The following is a 21,019-nucleotide window of genomic DNA, read 5'->3' on the forward strand; positions in this document are numbered from 1 at the left end:
TTTTCATATGCACAGGAGGACGACCACTCTACAGTTAGGCATAGATTTCAGAATCTGCTCAATCTGAGGCCATTAAATGATCTTCAGACAGACAACGGCAGAAAGATACTTTTATCATGGTCATGGAACAAAGATGGCGAGTAAATGAATCTTGGCAAGAGTGGAGCTCTCTATTTTTACATGATCATCATTGGCTACTATCTAATCTTGGCACCAATCCAAACAGGCTTAGAACTGCAAACTTTCTACTGTACAGAATCCTACTAAAAGTATCTTTCCTACTATTACGTGGACCATTTCCCTTATCTCGGGAGCCTCTTATCAACAAAGGCAGACATTGATGCGGAGATTCAACATCGCCTCCAGTGCGCCAGTGCAGCCTTCGGCTGCCTGAGGAAAAGAGTCTTTGAAGACCAGGTCCTCAAATCTACCACCAAGCTCATGGTCTACAGGGCTGTAGTAATACCCACCCTCCTGTATGGATCCGAGGCATGGACGATGTATAGAAGGCACCTCAAGTCGCTGGAGATATATCACCAACGGTGTCTCCGCAAGATCCTGCAAATCCCCTGGGAGGACAGGCGCAACATCAATATCCTCGATCAGGCTAACATCCCCAGCATTAAAGCACTGACCACACTCGATCAGCTTCGCTGGGCAGGCCACATAGTTTGCATGCCAGATACGAGACTCCCGAAGCAAATGATTTATGCAGAGCTCCTTTGTGGTAAACGAGCCAAAGGAGGATAGCGGAAACGTTATAAGGACACCCTCAAAGCTTCCCTGGTAAAGTGCGACATCACCACTGACACCTAGGAGACCCTGGCCGAAGATTGCCCGAGGTGGAGAAAGTACATCCGGGAGGGCGTTGAGCTCTTCGAGTTTCAATGCAAAGAACATGAAGAGGCCAAGCGCAGGCAGCGGAAGGAGTGCGCGGCAAACCAGCCCCACCGACCCCTTCCCTCGACGAATGTCTGTCCCACCTGTGACAGGGTCTGTGGCTCTCGTATCGGACTGTTCAGCCATCAAAGAACTCACTTTGGGAGTGGAAGCAAGTCTTCCTCGATTCCGAGGGACTGCCTATGAATGAATGACTATTGTAGTGAAAATCACATTTTAGAATAAACCTAGCAATGAACAAACCATTACATACCACAAACCTTTAGCATGTAGACATGTTATATATGGTGTTCACTATAATTTACTTTTCTTTCACTGTACTTTCCCCACACATACAGCTTCTAAACTGAATCATTTTGCATTTGAGCCACTGCACACGTAGGATCAGAACACTGCGTTTATATTGGACGAGGTGGATTTTCCCAGGCCAATGATACACCTGGACAAAATATGTGAAATGCACATCACCTGGAATGGTGCCAACATTTCCTGTTCCCCTTCACTTATATGTAGGTGGAAACTGTAGTCTTACAAATTGGGCCTTCCAATTGGATGTGGCAGCAGATTTGCAAGAAATTTGAGGGCAGTGTCATGTGTTAAAGGACTGCTGTGAGTCTGCTTCTTTTTTGCACGACTGTGGTAAATGTTTTTGATTGTGTCAGCTGTTGCAAGAATGACATCAGATTGGATTTTCGCAATCAGGAAACTTCCTTCAATGAACTGAGCCTAGAGTTGCTGTTGTAGGAGATTAAAAGAATCAAGTGCAGCTGTCTGCCACTGGTAAAGCTTCTGCCACAATTCAAGAAGTTCCATCCTTTGAGGAGAGAGCCATGTATCTAAGACCGATGCCTCGAGAAGGATGGTGAGGCAGGAGGTGTTACTCCCCAGTAGCATGTTTGTTAGCCACTGGTGTCTAACCTGAACGTTCGGGATCCAAAGTGGCATCTTTGAAATAGATATTGAAGGTTTTGTTCTTGTGATCATCCACAAGTCCACTGAGGAATCAGGCTAAAACATTTTTTTTTTTAAATTTGTTTTCAGGATGCGGTTATTGTACACCTCTAGTTGCCCTGAGAATGTGTTGGTGGACCTGTTACTTGAACTGCTCCACTCCTTGTGCTGATGGTGCTTTTACATTAGGCTTAGATAGGGAATTCTAGGATTTGACCCAGCGAGAATGGAGGAATGGAGACATAGGTCCATGTTGCGATGGTGCATGACTTAGAGGAGAACTTGGGAGGTGATGGTATCCCATGGCATTGCTGCTCTTGTCCTTCTTAGTGGTAGAGATCGCAGTGAGGGGATGCCGTTGATATAAGCTTGTGAATTTCTGCAGTATATCCTAAAGATTGTATATGCTGCAACCATGGGTGTGGCAGCTGATTAAATAAACTGCTCTCTACAAGATGTTGTTGAGCTTCATGAGTGTTGTAGCTCCAGCTATGCAGAAACATTGGGGTATTTCATCACACTCCTGATTTGAGCCTTACAGATTATGGAGATATATTGGGCCCAAGTTTGAACTGTTCATTAGAACGGTGTACCTCCGAGCCTTGCGCCTATTTTTTAGAATTAAAAGTGCGCCTAAAAAGTATCTCGCTATTCTGAACAGTCTGCAGGCCTCCATTCCAGTTGGCGCAGCGCAGCTTGAGCTGCGGAGGGCGGAGCTATCGACGTGCTGTGTCTACACAGCCGGCGTGGGGGCAGGGCTAGGGCCCAACGTGTCTGTGAGTGCCGACAGTGTTGCGCATGCACATTGGAGCATACGCGCATGCATAGTGGCACAGAAACATTGGCTGGGTGAGCGCTTTCCCGCCCCTAGCCCCTGGTCGAATGGCCGAAGATATGCTGCTGCTGCTTTAGTGAGCTTTGCTACTGGGTGATTGATTTCCCACCCCTAGCCCCTGGCCGAACGGCCGAAGATATGCTGCTGCTGCTTTAGTGAGCTGTGCTGCTGGGTGAACGATTTCCAGCCCCGGGCCGAACGGATAGGTGCTGCGTGCTGCAGTAGGTGAGGTAGGGACTTTTATTTTTTTATTTATTGATTGATTGATCATTTATTATTGATGATGGTTCTTTATTTTTAAAAGTGAAGGTGTTTAGTGCTCTCTCTTCCCTTCTCACCCCCTCCCCCATCTCTGGCTACCTGCGCTGATTTCTACACAAGGTTTTTCCTGGCGTACAAAAGTGGACACTTACTCCGTTCTAATTTAGTTTGGAGTAACCTTTTGCAGTTCAAACTTGCAAAACAGGTGTAAGTGGCTGGACACGCCCCCTTTTGGAAAAAAAGGAACTAAAACGAAACTAAACTAACTCACTAAAACTAAATGTGGAGAATTGCAATTTCTAGGATACTCCAAAAAAAAAACTAGTTGCTCCAAAAAAATAGGAGCAAATCCAGTTGAAACTTGGGCCCATTGAGAGGTCTGGTTTACTAACATTTACTAGCACAAAACATTGCTAAACTGTATGCTGCTTTTTCATCAAGGACCACCCTACTCATTTGGTCATTGGATTACAGGGTTATCTGGTCCAGAGTAGGAATAAGTACAGCCTCAGTGACAAGCCTATCTGTCGGGTCAACAATGTTTTGGACTACTGCAGACCTGCATATATTTGTTTGCAACAGAGGACTGACAAGTTTAATAGAGTTCTTTGATGAAATAACAGAGTGTATTGATAAAGAAAACATGGTGGATGTGGTGTGTATGGATTTTCAAAAAACATTTGCTGAAGTGCCGCAAAGGAGACTTGTTGATAAAAATAAGGCACATGGTATTAAAAATGTGGCAGCATGGATAAGAAGTTGGTTAAAGTACAGAAGACAAAGACTTGTGGTTAATGGATTTTTTTGTACTGCAACTACATAGACATTAGTACCCTATGGGTCAGTGTTCAATCTACTGGTGTACATATCTGGATTGGATACAAGGGCACAATATCAACATTTTGAATACAGAATTAAAAGGAGAAAAATAAAAGCTCAGTAGTGAAGGAGAGCGAAAGAGAAATAGAGTGAAAGGGAAGTGAGATGTGTTTTGCAGACCCCACCCACCAGTAAACCTAACTAGAGGGCCATAAAGGGCTTAAGAGGATTTTTTGGTGGGTCCAGCTGAAAAATGCTTGAGATCTGCTGAAATAAACAGTTTTGTTTCATGGAAAAATGGACAGAATCATGGGATATGATCCCCAAAACACAAGAATAGTCATAGCATATACCATGTAATAAGAACAATAAGAACACAATTTGTCTTATTCAATCAATATTAGTGTTTCTGATAATATACTGTAATGTTACATAGTGTAACACCTCTGTTATACATGTATCCTGAACCATTGAACAATGCCATGGGAGATCTACCAGCACCTATAAAAATGACACTTCTATGCCATCGGATACTTTTTCTCAAAGTATAAATCTGTGTGTAAACTATGTACCAAAACCGCCTTACCTTTTCCTCTTTTCATCTCTCTTTTTCCAGCTTCAGCAGATGGAGGATGACTCCGAATGGTGTCCGCACTCCTCCAAGATTGCAAGAGAGGCCTTATACTTGCTTTCTCTTCAGATCTGCTTTTAGATCGTCTCTTAGAATCCTTCCTAATTCTCAGCTCTGATTGGTCACACTCTGAAATGATGTTAGGGGAAGAGCTCTCCCCAGTTACTGGATAAATATCTACAAGTTGGCAATTAGCTTCTAGATTTGACACTTTTTCCAGTGCATTTAACTCAGATTCCAATCTCTTCTTTTCCTTCTGAAACCCTGCCTCCTTCCTTTTATTCTCCTCCTCACGCTTCCTACAATTAAACAAAGACAATGAAAAACAAATAAGTAATCAAGTAAAAGCAGATAAGGATGAGTACATGAATACACAAAATATAAGATGCCAACACACTTGGCAACATACCAGTTGTGTAAAAGAAATCGATGTCTGTCAGACATATAATTGATTTCCCGGTCAAGTGCTCCCAGGAAGCATTGGTCAGAAAATCGCAGGTCCACCACCAGATTTTCCATCCATTAGATGAATGGAAAATGAAGATCTGCAGGCCTGTGAATTCCCAACCAGTACTGTTCCTCACCAGGAGCACCGACATGGGGCAATCATTTGTATAACCTTAAATGAAAACAATTTTGCTGTTGAGGGTTACCGAATCCTGCACCTCTGTTGAAAGACATAAGTGTGTGATTTACACAAATATCTTCATTGGCCAGTGTCAGAAAGGATGGAAGTTAGGGATCGACGCCAACTCCAATCCTGTCCTCGGCCAATGTCTACATGTACTCACTTCCAAACATGACCTATAACATAGCAATCAGGGGCAGTAATACTGGCTCATTTTTGTCCTCTCTGGCACATGTACACTGATGCTAATTGTACTCTCACTGCTGCCCCAGCTGAATCATCACTGACCATGGATGAAACCTGGAAAGCTGCGTGGCTCAGAGTCACACTGTACATTAGGATTGGGGAGAGGGGACAAGAGAATAGGTCATGACTATTGCCTAAACAATTAAAACAAATATAACAAAGCAGATAGAAATATAGGGTATAGCTGCCTGTGCAGTCGGTGACAATGAAAAGTTTAAACATGCCTCCCCTCTACAGAGTGAATATTGACTGTGCATGGCACTCTAGGGAGAATCTTAGCCAGCTTGGAGTCAGGAACCAGACAAACAGCACAACTCATGAACAGCATAAGTATTCAAGAGTCAGATCGCTGGTATAAAACTATAATTATTCTCCAAACAAGTCAAGCAGGCTATCTTAGATCTGGTAGTGTGTAATGAGACAGGATTGATAAATGATTTCAGAGTAAAGGATCCTCTAGGAATGAGTGACCATAACATGGTTGAATTTCAAATTCAGTTGGAGGGTGATTAAGTTGGTTCTCAAACCAGTGTCCTAAGCTTAAATAAAGGAGACGACAAAGCTATGAGGGCAGAGTTGGCTAAAGTGGACTGGGATCATATTGATCATATTGAATGGTGGTGCAGGCTCGAAGAGCCAAATGGCCTACTCCTGCACCTATTTTCTATATTTTCTATGTTTCTATGAAAATAGATTAAAGTATGGGACAGTTGATGAGCAGTTGCAGACATTTAAGGAGATATTTCATAACTCGCAACAAAAATATATCCCAATGAGAAGGAAAGACTGTAAGAGAAGGGATAACCATCCGTGGCTAACTAAGGAAATAAGAGATGGTGTCAAATTGAAAACAAGGGCAAACAATGTGGCCAAGACTAGTGAGAGGCCAGAGGATTGGGAAACTTTTAAAAGCCAGCAAAGAACGACAAAAAAAAATGATCAAGAGAGGGAAGATAGATTATGAAAGTAAACAAGCACGAAATATAAAAACAGATAGTAGGAGTTTCTACAGGTACATAAAAAGGAAAAGAGTGGCTAAAATAAATGTTGGTCCCCTAGAGGATGAGACTGGGGAATTAATAATGGAGAACAGGGAAATGGCAGAGACGTTGAACAAATATTTTGTATCGGTCTTCATGGTAAAAGACACTAAAAACATCCCAATAGTGGATAATCAAGGGGCTATAGGGAGGGAGGAAATTAATACAATCACTATCACTAATGAAGTAGTACTTGGTTAAATAATGGGACAAGTCCCCTGGACCTGATGGCTTACATCCTAGGATCTTAAAAGAGGTGGCTACAGAAATAATGGGTGCATTGGTTGTAATCTACCAAAATTCCCTGGATTCTGGGGCGGTCGCAGTGGATTTGAAAATCGCAAATGTAACGCCCCTATTTAAAAAAGGAGGCAGACAAAAAGCAGGAAACTATAGATCAGTTAGCCTAACATCTGTCGTTGGGAAAATGCTGGAGTCCATTATTAAGGAAGCAGTAGTTGAGGGAGTTGACTTATAAAGATAGGTTGAGTAGGTTAGGCCTATATACATTGGAGTTCTGAAGAATGAGAGGTGATCTTATCGAAACATATATGATAATGAGGGGGCTCGACAAGGTGGATGCAGAAAATAAGAACATAAGAACATAAAAATTAGGAACAGGAGTAGGCCATCTAGCCCCTCGAGCCTGCTCCGCCATTCAAAAAGATCATGGCTGATCTGGCCGTGGACTCAGCTCCACTTACCTGCCCGCTCCCCATAACCCTTAATTCCCTTATTGGTTAAAAATCTATCTATCTGTGATTTGAATACATTCAATGAGCTAGCCTCAACTGCTTCCTTGGGCAGAGAATTCCACAGATTCACAACCGTTTGGGAGAAGAAATTCCTTCTCAACTCGGTTTTAAATTGGCTCCCCTGTATTTTGAGGCTGTGCCCCTTAGTTCCAGTCTCCCCGGCCAGTGGAAACAATCTCTCTGCCTCTATCTTGTCTATCCCTTTCATTATTTTAAATGTTTCTATAAGATCACCCCTCATCCTTCTGAACTCCAACGAGTAAAGACCCAGTCTACTCAATCTATCATCATAAGGTAACCCCCTCATCTCCGGTATCAGCCTAGTGAATCGTCTCTGTACCCCCTCCAAAGCCAGTATATCCTTCCTTAAGTAAGGTGACCAAAACTGCACACAGTACTCCAGGTGCGGCCTCACCAATACCCTGTACAGTTGCAGCAGGACCTTCCTGCTTTTGTACTCCATCCCTCTCGCAATGAAGGCCAACATTCCATTCGCCTTCCTGATTACCTGCTGCACCTGCAAACTAACTTTTTGGGATTCATGCACAAGGACACCCTGGTCCCTCTGCACTGCAGCATGTTGTGATTTCTCCCCATTCAAATAATATTCCCTTTTTCTGTTTTTTTTTCCCAAGGTGGATGACCTCACATTTTCCGACATTGTATTCCATCTGCCAAACCTTAGCCCATTCGCTTAACCTATCTAAATCTCTTTGCAGCCTCTCTGTGTCCTCTACACAACCCACTTTCCCACTAATCTTCGTGTCATCTGCAAATTTTGTTACACTACACTCTGTCCCCTCTTCCAGGTCATCTATGTATATTGTAAACAGTTGTGGTCCCAGCACCGATCCCTGTGGCACTCCACTAGCCACCGATTTCCAACTCGAAAAGGACCCATTTATCCCGACTCTGCTTTCTGTTAGCCAGCCAATTCTCTATCCATGCTAATACATTTCCTCTGACTCCGCGTACCTTTATCTTCTGCAGTAACCTTTTGTGTGGCACCTTATCCAATGCCGTTTGGAAATTTAAATACACCACATCCATCGGTACACCTCTATCCACCATGCTCGTTATATCCTCAAAGAATTCCAGTAAATTAGTTAAACATGATTTCCCCTTCATGAATCCATGTTGCGTCTGCTTGATTGCACTATTCCTAGCTAGATGTCCCGCTATTTCTTCCTTAATGATAGCTTCAAGCATTTTCCCCACTACAGTTACCTGCCTTTTGTCTGCCCCCTTTTTTAAACAGAGGCGTTACATTAGCTGCTTTCCAATCCGCTGGTACCTCCACAGAGTCCAGAGAATTTTGGTAGATTATAACGAATGCATCTGCTATAACTTCAACCATCTCTTTTAATATCCTGGGATGCATTTCATCAGGACCAGGGGACTTGTCTACCTTGAGTCCCATTAGCCTGTCCAGCACTACCTCCCTAGTGATAGTGATTATCTCAAGGTCCTCCCTTCCCACATTCCCGTGACCAGCAATTTTTGGCATGGTTTTTGTATCTTCCACTGTGAAGACCGAAGCAAAATAACTGTTTAAGGTCTCAGCCTTTTCCACATTTCCCATTATTAAATCCCCCTTCTCATCTTCTAAGGGACCAACATTTACTTTAGTCACTCTTTTCCGTTTTATATATCGGTAAAAGCTTTTACTATCTGTTTTTATGTTTTGCGCAAGTTTACTTTCGTAATCTATCTTTCCTTTCTTTATTGCTTTCTTAGTCATTCTGCGCTGTCGCTTAAAATTTTCCCAATCTTCTAGTTTCTCACTAACCTTGGCCACCTTATACGCATTGATTTTTAATTTGATATTCTCCTTTATTTCCTTGGTTATCCACGGCTGGTTATCCCTTCTCTTACCGCCCTTCTTTTTCACTGGAATATATTTTTATTGAGCACTATGAAAGAGCTCCTTAAAAGTCCTCCATTGTTCCTCAATTGTGCCACCGTTTAGTCTGTGTTCCCAGTCTACTTTAGCCAACTCTGCCCTCATCCCACTGTAGTCCCCTTTGTTTAAGCATAGTATGCTCATTTGAGACACTACTTCCTCACCCTCAATCTGTATTACAAATTCAACCATACTGTGATCACTCATTCCTAGTTTCTGAGCCTAGTTTCAGAATAAGGGGTTACCCATTTAAAACGGAGACAAGGAGGATTTTCTTCTCAGAGGGTGGTGAATCTTTGGAATTCTCTACCCCAGAGAGCTGTGGAAGATGGGTCATTGAATATCTTTAAGGTGGAGCGACAGACAGATTTTTGAACTACAGGGGAGTCAAGGGTCAGTGGGAGCGGGCAGGAATGTGGAGTTGAGGCTAAGATCAGATCAGCCATGACCTTATTGAATGGCGGAGCAGGCTCAAGGGGCCAAATGGTCTACTCCTGCTCCTATTTCTTATCTTTTTATGTAGCCTTCTGAGTCAGAGGCAAGTGTGCTACCCACTCAGCCACAGCGGACACTGATAAATGAATTAAAAATCTGAATCCCGTCCCACCTGCAACCTGCCCACTTCAGGTTTTAACAGAAGCGGGACTGTGGGCGGATGGTCGACCCACTCCCAGGAGGCGGGTTGGCATTTTAAATATTATAATGAGGCTTTGTACCTCATTTGGAAACTCCATTTTAAATTTACCACTGGCTGGCCCGGGTTTCCCAAGCCTCGTGAAACCTGCCAGCTAAAGGCAGGCCAGGATTGCTGGATCCAGGAGCCTTTCCACTTACCTGCTGGATCTTGCATTCCTACCTTGCCAGCCTCCTGCGATCAGACAACCACCTCCACACTTCCACTCACTCCCTGACCATCCCCCGAGGCCTCAGACACCACCCCGCCTCTTATGAGGCTTCCAATCTCCGGTCCTCCATCTGGCCTTCCAACCATTCTCCCCAGCTTTCCTCCCCACCGAACCTTCAGCCCTTGATCTCGCCGACAATCTGCAGCCACTGACCTCCCCTCCAACGATCTTGATCCAACCTCGCTGATGATTCCCGGCCTTCAATCCACCCCCACTCCCTCCCATCCCACCACCGACCCACCCCCCCCTCCCCCCACCCACCCGATCCCAGCCTCCCTCCTCTCTGCAGCCTAGTTCTGACGGCCTACCCGCCAAATAGCCAGCCAGCCTCTCCATCTCGCTGGTTGCAGGTGGGAAACAGAGAATCAAAATACTAATCAGGCCCTGCCATTAAATTCAGCAGGGCCCGAGGGAAACTCATTCTCATGAGAACATAAGAATTAGGAGCAGAAGTAGGCCATACGGCCTCTTGAGCCTGCTCTGTCATTCAATAAGATCATGGCTGATCTATGACCTCAACACCACTTTCCCGCCCGATCGCCATATCCCTTGATACCCCAAGAGTCCAAAATTCTATCTATCTCAACGTTGAATATACTCAACAACTGAGCATCCATAGCCCTTTGGGGCAGAGAATTCCAAAGATTCATAACCTCTGAGTGAAAAAGTTCCTCCTCGTTTCAGTTTTAAAAGGCTGACCCCTTATCCTGAAACTATGCCTCCAGCCATGGGAAACAATCTCTCAGTATCTATCCTGTCAATCCCCCTCAGAATGTTATTTGTTTCAATGAGATCTATTCTTCGCAATATTATAAGCCTCTTCTTTTAATCTAATATTATCCTTAACTTCTTTAGTTAGCCACGGTTGGATCACTTTTCCTGTGGATTTTTTTATTTCTCGATGAAATGTATATTCGTTGAGACTTTTGGAATATTTCTTTAAATGTTTTCCACTGCTTATCTACCGTCAGACCTTTTAATCTAGTTTCCCAATCTACCTTAGCCAACTCGCTACGTATTCGGCTTTATTTAAGTTTAAGACTCTAGTTTCAAACTTAAGAATATCACTTTCAAACTTACTGTGAAATTCTTTCATATTATGATCACTCTTCCCTGGAGGATCCTTTACTGTGAGGTTACTAATTAACCCTGTCTCATTACACAAAACTAGATCTAAAATAGCCTGTTACCTGGTTGGTTCCATGACACATTGTTCGAAGAAACTGTCTTGAATGCATTCGATGAACTCGTCCTCCAGACTACCCTTGCCAATTTGATTTGCCCAATCTATATGAAGATTAAAGTCCCCCATGATTATTGCATTACCTTTGTAACAAGCTCCTATTATTTCTCGATTAATACTCTGTCCTATGGTATAGCTGTTAGGGGGCCTATATACCACTACTAGCACTGTTTATTCCCACTTGTTATTTTTTATCTCCACCCATGCTGATTCTACTTCTTGATCTTCCGAACCAAAATCCTTTATCGCTACTGTCCTTAAGTCATCCTTAACTATCAGGGCGACCCTACCTGCTGTTCTAGCCAGCCTGTCTTTTTGAAACATCAATTATCCTGGAATATTTAATTCCCAACCGTGGTCATTTTGCAACCATGGGCTGGGTTTTATGGGGGGGTGGGGGGGAGGGGAGCGGGCGCGATCGGTGGCGGGTCGAGTGGGAAAGTGTTTATTTTCCCCAGCCGGTCTGGACCCAACTGTGAACCCGCCGTCACGCTCCTTTACAAAATGTCAGGTCTGTCAGCGCTGAGCAGACCCGACATGCAGAGGCGGAGGAGGCAATTAAAATCATTAGTGGCATGTTTACAGCCACTTATCATTGTTTGTTTCCCCAGCCTTTTGGATTTGACAGGTTGCCCACCAGTTTTCCGCTGTGCTTAGACCTCGTCAGTGAAGCTGAGGTGGGAGGTCAGTGGCTATTGAATCAACTGATGAGTTGACAGGTTCAAATGTCAAGTTAAAGCACCCAGCTGATTGAAAAATGTTCCCTTAACCACCATTATCTCTGAACTGCATTTCCACTATAGATTCAGGATCCTGCACGTCTTTACACAGGTCTCCATCCAGTCTAACCTCATTACCTCTCCCACCATTGAGAGAGCGCTTCTGTCATCTCTACTTCACCTGTCATCTATTCCATCAGCATGGGTGCCCTTGAAATTCTCTCACCTTGATCCTCAGAATCCCACCACGATCATCCCCAACACTAGCATCACCTGCAACACCAGCAGCACCAACAACAACACCAACCTTCTTCGCAATCAACTGATGCTGCACAGAACACCAGGGATGACCTCATCATGGCCACATTTACTTCACTTGACACTCTACACCCTGGCTGCCACATTATGTGGCAGGTTGGCACCACCCCACACCAACACCATAAAGCATCCCTACAATGTCCAAGCCATTCCATTCACACTCATCACCACTGTGGGGGTACCGTTATGTCTCACCATTCACTACAACTCACTATGTCACTTCCAAAGGTGCACACAAATTTGTCCAAGAACGCGAAGTGTTGAAAATAAAGGTTTCAATGTTTGACACCACATTAACAGAAACTTTGCATGAACAAAGTGCCTACCCTTGTGTGTTGTTAATTGGTATGATTGCACTAGGATGAGCGTGAGTGTGAGGGATGGCTAGTGAGATGGGGATATGATAATGTAGATAGAGAGGGATGGGTTGAGGTGCAAGGTAAATTGGTGTGAGTAAGGATGTGTAGGAGTAGGGTAAGGAAGGCCGAGTGATGGGGATGTGATGAGAGCCACAGCAGGATGAGGTTGAGTGTGGCTTTGAACTAACGTTTTGTGATCTAATGAGATCATTGAACGATTTACGGCACTGCACCCAGGTCCTCCTGACTGCATCTCTGCTTATCCCTCTGCAATGTACAATCAGGCTGTATTGGTCTCCTAGGGTGGTCTCTTCCATTCATGGGAAGGAAAGAGGTCCTCCCTGTGTGCTGTGACTCTCTCCATAAGCATATGGTGGGAGTCATGGGAGAGCCTAGGGGCAGTCCTGCACCTCTGTGCAGTACTTGTCAATGTTTGCAGCACTTCAATGCTGTAGCACACTGACCGCACAGATGTCAAATTAAAGTTGGCCATGGTTCCTTTAAGGAAACTGGCTGATTGGCACGTCATCAAATGACGTCACCAGACCTGCTTCCTCTAATTGCTTGGGAAACATGCTGGGCGGGCTTAACAAGTCCAATCACAGTAAATTCATTTCAGAGGCCGGGATGGAACAGCAGCGGGGTCAGAACCCGTCACCAACGTCGCCTGCCACGGACCCGTCAAGGTTAGTAAAATCTAGCCCCATGTCACTGTAATGGCTATTATATGACGGCCATTTATCTCTACTTGTGACACTAATTCATCCATCTTGTTATGGGTGCTTCATGCATCGTGGCCCCACGACCTGCGAGAGAAGAGCTCCGCAGGTCGGGCTATAAAAGAGCTGGAGCGCCGGGCCCTGGAACATCGTGGCCCCCTGACCTGTGAGAGAACAGCTCCGCAGGTCGGGAAGTAAAAGAGCTGGAGCGGCATACCATTTCAACCTCCAGCTTGAGCTGCTCCAACTGTGCGTCGATTTTGAGATGGGTGACGTCATCAAAACCCTGGTCGCTGTTTTGGAGCGTGGGCAGGAACATCAGCAGGACCCAGGTACAGAGGAGTGGGAAGGTCGGGGCGGAGGAGCAGCGAGAGATCGTGGCGGAGGTGCAGCAGATGAGGGTATGGAGCCCAGAAGAGCCGAGGGCCCAGGGGCAGCACGGGTCAGCCCACACTGTGATATGTTTGCGCGCTAGCTCTGTGCAGCAGAGCAGGTCTCCAATCGTCTTGGTTAATCCTTGCCACTGGGCCAAGACCTCGCTCTGCCAAGCCCGTGTGGTGGCTGGTGTGCAACGGTCACCATAGGTTAAAAAAAAAATTCACGCACAGGCATCTTCCACCACCTCAATTGGAGTTCAGGACTGGACCATCGGGTTCTTCATCGAAACACCTGTGAACTCGTGGAAGCAAGTCATCATCGTTCGAGGGACCGCCTATGATAATGCTGATTCAGATAAAGGGCATTTAATTTTAACTTTTTAGCATTATTCCCTGTTTTCACCTTATCTGCTGATGCACTATTACCTTTAAAATGTCTGTCCCTTCGTCCCACAGCTTATTTTTACCCAATTCACTGCACTGCTTTATTTCCTTGACTTTTCTCTATAGATTACTAAATTTCCCCTCACCTCCTCCCTCCCCCCCACCTCTTCAGTTTAAAGCCCTATCTACAGCTCTAGTTATTCAATTCGTCAGGACACTGGGCCCAGCCCGGTTTAAGTTGAGCCCATCCCAACAGAACAGCTCCCACTTTCCCCAGTACTGTTGCCAGTGCCCCATGAATTGAAACCCTTCCTCCCACGTCACTCTTTGAGCCACGCATTTAAGCCTCTAGGGGCCGAAATTGCCCAAGAGGGGGTGCCAGGCTGCCTGTTGGCGGCCCAGCCGAACCCGCAACCATAACTGTCGGCCCAACCTAGTAGTCAGCCGACAAAAAAAATTAACATGGCGGCCACGGCAGTGCGCCCTCTCCTTTAAGGGCAGCCGCGCCGCCATGGCACACAAAGACTACCTGACCTGCAACTGGGCTGCTCCTGTGGGGCAATTTTCAAAAGGGCCAATTCCGCGAGGAGGTCCCCGCCAATTGGTAAGGGGTCGGCGCGTGCACGCTGAGGCGGGAAAACAGGAGGAGAGGTCCTGGACATCGATCCAAAACTTAGGAAGGGCACTTTCCAATGGTGGCCCTCCGCGGAGACTTGGCAGCCATTCCGTGCCACCCATTTCAGGTGGCCAGAGGCCTTATCAGAAGGGGTCATTTCGGCCCCCTAATCTGTTCTTCGCTATGCCAATTTGCACGTAGCTCCAGTACTAATCCAGAGATGATTACCTTTGAGGTTCTGCTTTTTAATTTAAACCCTAGCTCCTCAAACTCCCTCAGCAGCACCTCGTTCTTAGTTCCACCTATGTCATTGGTTCCTACATGGACCTCAACAACTGGATCCTCCCTCTCCCGTTCCAAGTTCTTTTTCAGCCGCGAGGAGATATTCTTAACTCTGGCACCGGGCAGGCAACACAGCCTCCAGTACTCTCTGTTGCGGCTGCAGAGAACAGTATCAATCCCGCTGACTATACTGTCGCCTACCACTACATTCCTTTTTACTCACCCCACTTGAATGGCCTCTATCACAGTAGTCAGTTTGCCCATCCTCCCTGCAGTCCTTGTTCTCATCCATACAGGTAGCAAGTACCTCATACCTGTTGGACAAGATCAAGGGCTGTGCTCCTCCATAACTATATCCTGGGTCTCCATACCTTCCTGACTTACAGTCACACCCTCCTGTCCCTGACCACTGACTAACTCTAAAGTACTACTAAACCTAAGGGGTTTGACTGCCTCCTGGAACAAAGTGTCCAGATAACTCTCCCTCTCCCTGATGCATCGCAATGTCTGCAGTTTGGACCCCAGTTCAACAACTCTGTGCCGAAGTTCCTCGCGCTGCTGGCACTTACCACAGATGTGGTTGCTTGGGATCTCGTTGGTCTCCACCAACCCCCACATGCTGCAGTTATGACACACCACCTACACTGCGATCTCTACCTAACCTTATTTTATTTATATAATTAGTTTCAGTTTTTATTCACAAGATTATTTTTAGGTTTCCTGACTGCTCCTTACCCGCCTCCAAATTAAAATTCTGGCCAATAAGTCTATTAAATTAAATGAATGAAGTACTGCAATTTGTACACCACTGGTTATACCTATACTTCAGACTTATCAGTATATGTATTAACACAATAAAACATAGTGCAAATATTTAATTCTGTGGGTTCACATTACAATCGATCATATGCAAAGAAAACCAAAAGAACTAAATTGACACACAAAACAATCCTGCATCACTGATGCTGTATTATAGCCACAAACCCGCCAGCCTGGTCTGTGTTACACCATACACAATGCAGCACTCTGAACAGAAGTATCAGAAGCATTTGTGTGACAATGCATTTAAAAAATAACACAATACTATTATTTATTAACTTTGCTATTGCCTTTTGTACTCTCTGCTTTTACTTGCAATTTACCAATGGAATATTGACAGACAGTAAATGTCATCTTATGTAGAATTCAGCTCTGCTGGCAAATGATTGATTAATGTTGGTGCACAGTACTGCGACTGTCACCACATTAGCACAAACCACAGCAAATGACAAGCTACTTATGTAATGTGTCATCATCATTTCCCAAGATCCATGTCAATGACAGCTGATGTCTGTTCAGTGCTATCTTTCAAGGTAGACTCCAAACTTTATCTGTCATAGCTATCTGTTCGCATTTGTTCCATAGAGAGAACTGATTACAGCCGGTGTCTTGAATCCAGTTAATTGATCTTAACCCTGGGTGTCTGGCAGGTGATGCCTACCAGCATTCCCTGTGGTTCTGATCAGAATATCCACTGTTAAATATAACCATTGACATGATACAGATTGTAATTCTTTCTTCACAGTGTTATGGGGAATAGATTCAAGCACTTTACTCTTTTCGCCTATCAATAAAATCAATCTCCACTGCTTAAAAATGAGACTTCAATCATGATAGGAAAAAAACATGAAGTTTGGAGCTAAATGGATACCTCACACAAAGATACTGCATAAATAGCAAGGCCACATTATCTTTACTTCATGTGAGCATGAGCTATAGATATTTATGAAAGATAATTACCCATAACTAATGCCCACATAGAATGCTGTGTTGTATAAGCCAAACCAGAGCACAGAATTACAATCTGATATCATCTTTTGATTGCAAGCTCTTTGAAAATCTACTTCCTCAGAACATTTGACCAAAGCAAGAGATGCCCTCAGTCCATTTCACATTAAATTCAGTTGCTCAGAAAGACTCTGTATTGTAGATAATATTAGGAAGATGCAAATAGAAACTTTGACCACAGCCAAATATTCCTCACTCAAAGAAAATTACAAATTATCCTAAACTGGTGTTTGGGAGGAATGAAGAATGAAACAACTAAAGAAAATGGCTCCAACTGTGCTGTGTCACACAGTTAGGATGCATATTTGCAACATAGAAAACCCACTTGATCGGAGCTGAAGCTATTCGGAGAGTGAGTGAGTGATAAAATAAGACAAGATGCCTATTTAATTAACCGCCTCCTACAGACCAAGTCAGATTCTTACAGGAAGAAAGACAGAAGCTAAACACCCAGCAGACTTTGCAGCTGTGATGTGTACCAGAAAAATTGAAAAAATAAAATCTAATGGCGAAAGAACAAAATTATGTTGATTCTTAGAAGGTATTTCCAAAATAATGCATGATCAAGATAATAAAAATGAACCAAAAAGGAAAGTCATATATTGAAAACCAATGAAATTACAGAACAAGAAATGGGAAAACTGATTAAGTAATTTTTGGTAAACTTTGGGCTCATCATGAGAGTAACATCAGTACTGGAGAACTTAATATCTTTTTCATTTTGGGAACTTAGTAACATTCAATCCCATGTCAAGGTCCACGGGCCAGGTCCAGAATACAGTGCTGACTCTGTATTCTGCCCCCAACCCAACTTCAGATGAGCTGCCCTTTGCCCCATGTTGCCTCCTTGTGGTCTCTGAGTGAGATTGACAATCCAGTTACAAGTTGTGTTGAATTATTGACAATTTTTTATAGTGTATCTGCAAATATGAGAAATTTGGTTGAGACTGCCCAATCATTTGACACAGGATTTTTATAACTGGCAAAGGGGAGAGGTTTTTATTGTATGAATTTGCGTCTGATTCACACCTCGATCAGTGGAGGTGAAAGGCCAGTGTGTGTTAATCTGCCGCACTACCAAGTCCCTAACAAAACCATTTGTATGAACTCTTTTTAAAAATGTTACTTTCGTTTATATTAATCATTGCAAGACTGATTTCCCATCATAAATCTCCAAATGCAGAAGTTTGACATGCAGGAGGATGGCTGAAATCAGCAGCCCATAAAGAGACCAAATTAGCTATTGAATGAATGTTCTGCAGTACCCAACTTCACGCCCAATTCTGCATTCAGCCTCCACCTGTTTGATTCTGCAGCAGTTACTTGCTAGTATCTATTTTCTTTCATTTCTAGGATCTTAGGTTTACACATAAACCACCAAGACATTCTGGATGTTGTACTGACTGGATGTGTAAAGGTACAATGTGATTTATTCATTATTTACTCGAGATAAAGGAAATTTGTTGATGTTTGTGAACAAAACCTGGAGAATCTGCAGATGGAAAATGGCCGCTTATGTTTAAGCTATGCTAACAAATGGTGGAAATTAGTTGTTAGACTAATGATCAAATTGCATTTTTACCATATTGTTTCATAAATATGGCAGAAGGCATGAAAATTGAGATCTAACAGATTTTTGTTGATAAACTAGATAGCAGGAGGTCCGAAACACAGTACTTTGGAGTGATAAATTACATGTTTGTGACCTTCATTCTCCGCACAATAAGTTATTAATCTCAGTATTGTGAATGTAAATGTGGTGTGAAGTTTAGTATGAAATAAGTAATTAATTAATTAACACAACTTAAAACACAACCAGCCATTTTCTGTCAACAGATATGAAAAGCTGGTTTTCAGAATTTGTTTACAAGGGTCACAGATTTCCCTGATCTCAACAAGTAAATGGCAAATAAATCACACATTATGTTGCATTATCCAGTGTATCAAGCTGATTTGTACAATCTTGGGGTTATGGGTGCCCTATATGGAGGAAGAAAAAATAAATCAGTCAGATAATCATCTAAAACCTCTCGTGCAGACGTCACTGTTTGACAGCAAAGGCAGAACATTAGAGGAGGAACCCAGAAGGTCGTCTTGGTTGGGGATTTAGCATGTCTCTGAGTCCAAAGAATGTGAACGGAAAAAGCATTCACCTTACCTAAATATGCACATAATTAAATAAATCATAGATTTGTTGGCAATCAGCCAACAAATAGCAAGAAATCAGCTCCATCTAAAACAGCTATTCCAAATTTTAATCAAAGTATTAAAATGAACATTCATTTCATGCAAAGAAAGCTATTTAAAACTGTTACTAGAAAACGTGATTCATGTTTTCTGTCTGTCTTTTACTTGTGACTCTTAAAAGCTAGAACTTAAACTAAGATACTAGCTTTGGGCACTGCAGCATCTGAATACAAGGAAAACCACCTCAAGTTTTAAACACAACAACAAACTGCATCACAAATGAACGTAAATAAAACAAGCCTTCTGGAATATGATAGCACTGAGGCAAAAGCACTGAAAACATTCAGCATTTGAAATGGGCAGCATTGCACATACTGTGGCAAATATTTCGCACTGTAATTATACTATTGACAATAGCCCAGATTTTGCTGTCAGCGCTCGTCATTATTACACTGTAAACCCGACAGCAACTTCCGACGTCTGCACTGGCGCAGTAAAATGTGGAAATTCGGAAGTTGCTGTCAGTGACACCCTGTTCCTCCACAGGCTGAGCTATTGCAGTCTTCGCCGATGGAATCTGCACAGAAATCACTGTAATAGCGTGAACTTAGAGTCATTATCCACTAGTCTCGCACTAAAGACAGATGAAAAGGTTAGGGCTAGTGCAAGCAGGAGTAAGTGAGATTTTAACAGCGTAATAAGTGATAATTACTACTGAACACTCTCTCTGGGCCTGAAATATTAATTTTATACAGGTGGAGTCTCATTCCCTCAGAAGAAAATGAATGCTGCAATTTTTAAAAAATATGTATATATTTTTAGTTTTTCTCTTTCATGTCTCTCCCTTAATCCCATGTGAAGCAATCTTTATGTTGCTTCTTGTACAATAATTTAAATGTAATTTATATTTCCTCTTTTTTTATTTCCTGGTTTGCGGTCTGTGTGGTTCAGTGAGGATTCTTCAATCTGACTGAAGAGCCTCCATACTGCTTGACCTGCTCACAGACGCCACAGATCCCCTGTACACTGGATCAGACACTGGATTAGTAGAAATCTCCGCTGACAAGCCGGTGAAAAGTCTCTGGGCAACTGTACGCGAGGTGAATGGCAAAAGCTGTTCCTTCACCGCTTAAAGCAACATAACGGGCAATAATTAACGAGTACTGACTACACTTTAGCTTCCTTGTGCCGAATTTTTTTTTAAAAAACTGACAAGTATTTGACTGCATGAATTTTATTTTGTTACTCTTCAGACATAATACTCACTTGGCAGCATCCTTCCGTAGTTGTTCGTGCTTCATGAGAAGATTTTTTCTCTCCTGGAAAGCCTTGCGAACCATATAACCTTTGTAAACAGCCTGGACTTTGGAAGCAGCAATGTCTTGAATTGCAGCAATAGATAGTGCTCCATGTTCCAGCATGTACTGGATCACCTCCTGATGTTCTCCAAGCAAGGCATAATCAAGGGGAGTGAACCTGAAACACCAGAAAGGAAACCTTCAACAGCACAGTAAGGTTCTTATTTTGAACTTGCCATTTGATTCTTTGTAATCTAAGATTGAATGAAGAATGAATAACTTATTAAACTTTAAAACATTATATGCAGCCACATTCAATAGCTCAACCATTGCTTACAAATTCCATCTTACAGTCTTGGCTGAAGCAGTTTACCTCAAACCAGATTGCTAACAATACATTGTCAGAACGAGTTAAGGAAATGTCTCTAAATGCTATACTCAAACTGATGTGAAGTAATGACATTTAATTGAGATTTAAGCCCCTGTTCCACTGTTTGAAGAGCTTGCTCCTCAACTTCTGGGTGAACTCTGATCCACCTTGCTTTATTTTAAAAGATTTTAAAAGGCCAGCTGCAGCTTCATATTTTATCAGGAAGAAGTGCCAAGGGAAGGAGGTGTCTTGACTGTTTCGATCTGCAACCAATTAGAAAGAATGGAGGTGGCCCAGGTCCAACAGAATTAAACTGAGGAGCGACACAGAGGGGGAGAAGAGACACATACACAGAAGGGAAGGAGTTAAAAGAGATAGTCAGTATGGAAAGAGGTACCAGAGATAGAAGGGAATGAGCAGAGAGTGAGATTCAGAAGGGATGGCAT

At 43.4% G+C, this 21,019-nt stretch overlaps 1 protein-coding gene across 4 annotated transcripts in view; it reads right to left on the reverse strand.

The window, feature by feature from the left end:
- The window catches only part of invs (inversin), a 367,882-nt gene that overhangs the window by 127,798 nt on the left and 219,065 nt on the right, over window positions 1–21,019 (reverse strand). For all 4 annotated transcript variants that reach the window (XM_070881116.1, XM_070881115.1, XM_070881118.1 and 1 more), the window contains 2 exons: window positions 20,172–20,381; window positions 4,353–4,696 (listed from right to left, as the gene is read on the reverse strand). In XM_070881116.1, coding sequence (XP_070737217.1) covers window positions 4,353–4,696; window positions 20,172–20,381 — 554 coding nt within the window. The remainder of the gene's footprint in view (window positions 1–4,352; window positions 4,697–20,171; window positions 20,382–21,019) is intronic.

Source organism: Pristiophorus japonicus, chromosome 5, assembly GCF_044704955.1.
Source record: "Pristiophorus japonicus isolate sPriJap1 chromosome 5, sPriJap1.hap1, whole genome shotgun sequence".
Classification (NCBI taxonomy): Eukaryota; Metazoa; Chordata; class Chondrichthyes; family Pristiophoridae; genus Pristiophorus; species Pristiophorus japonicus.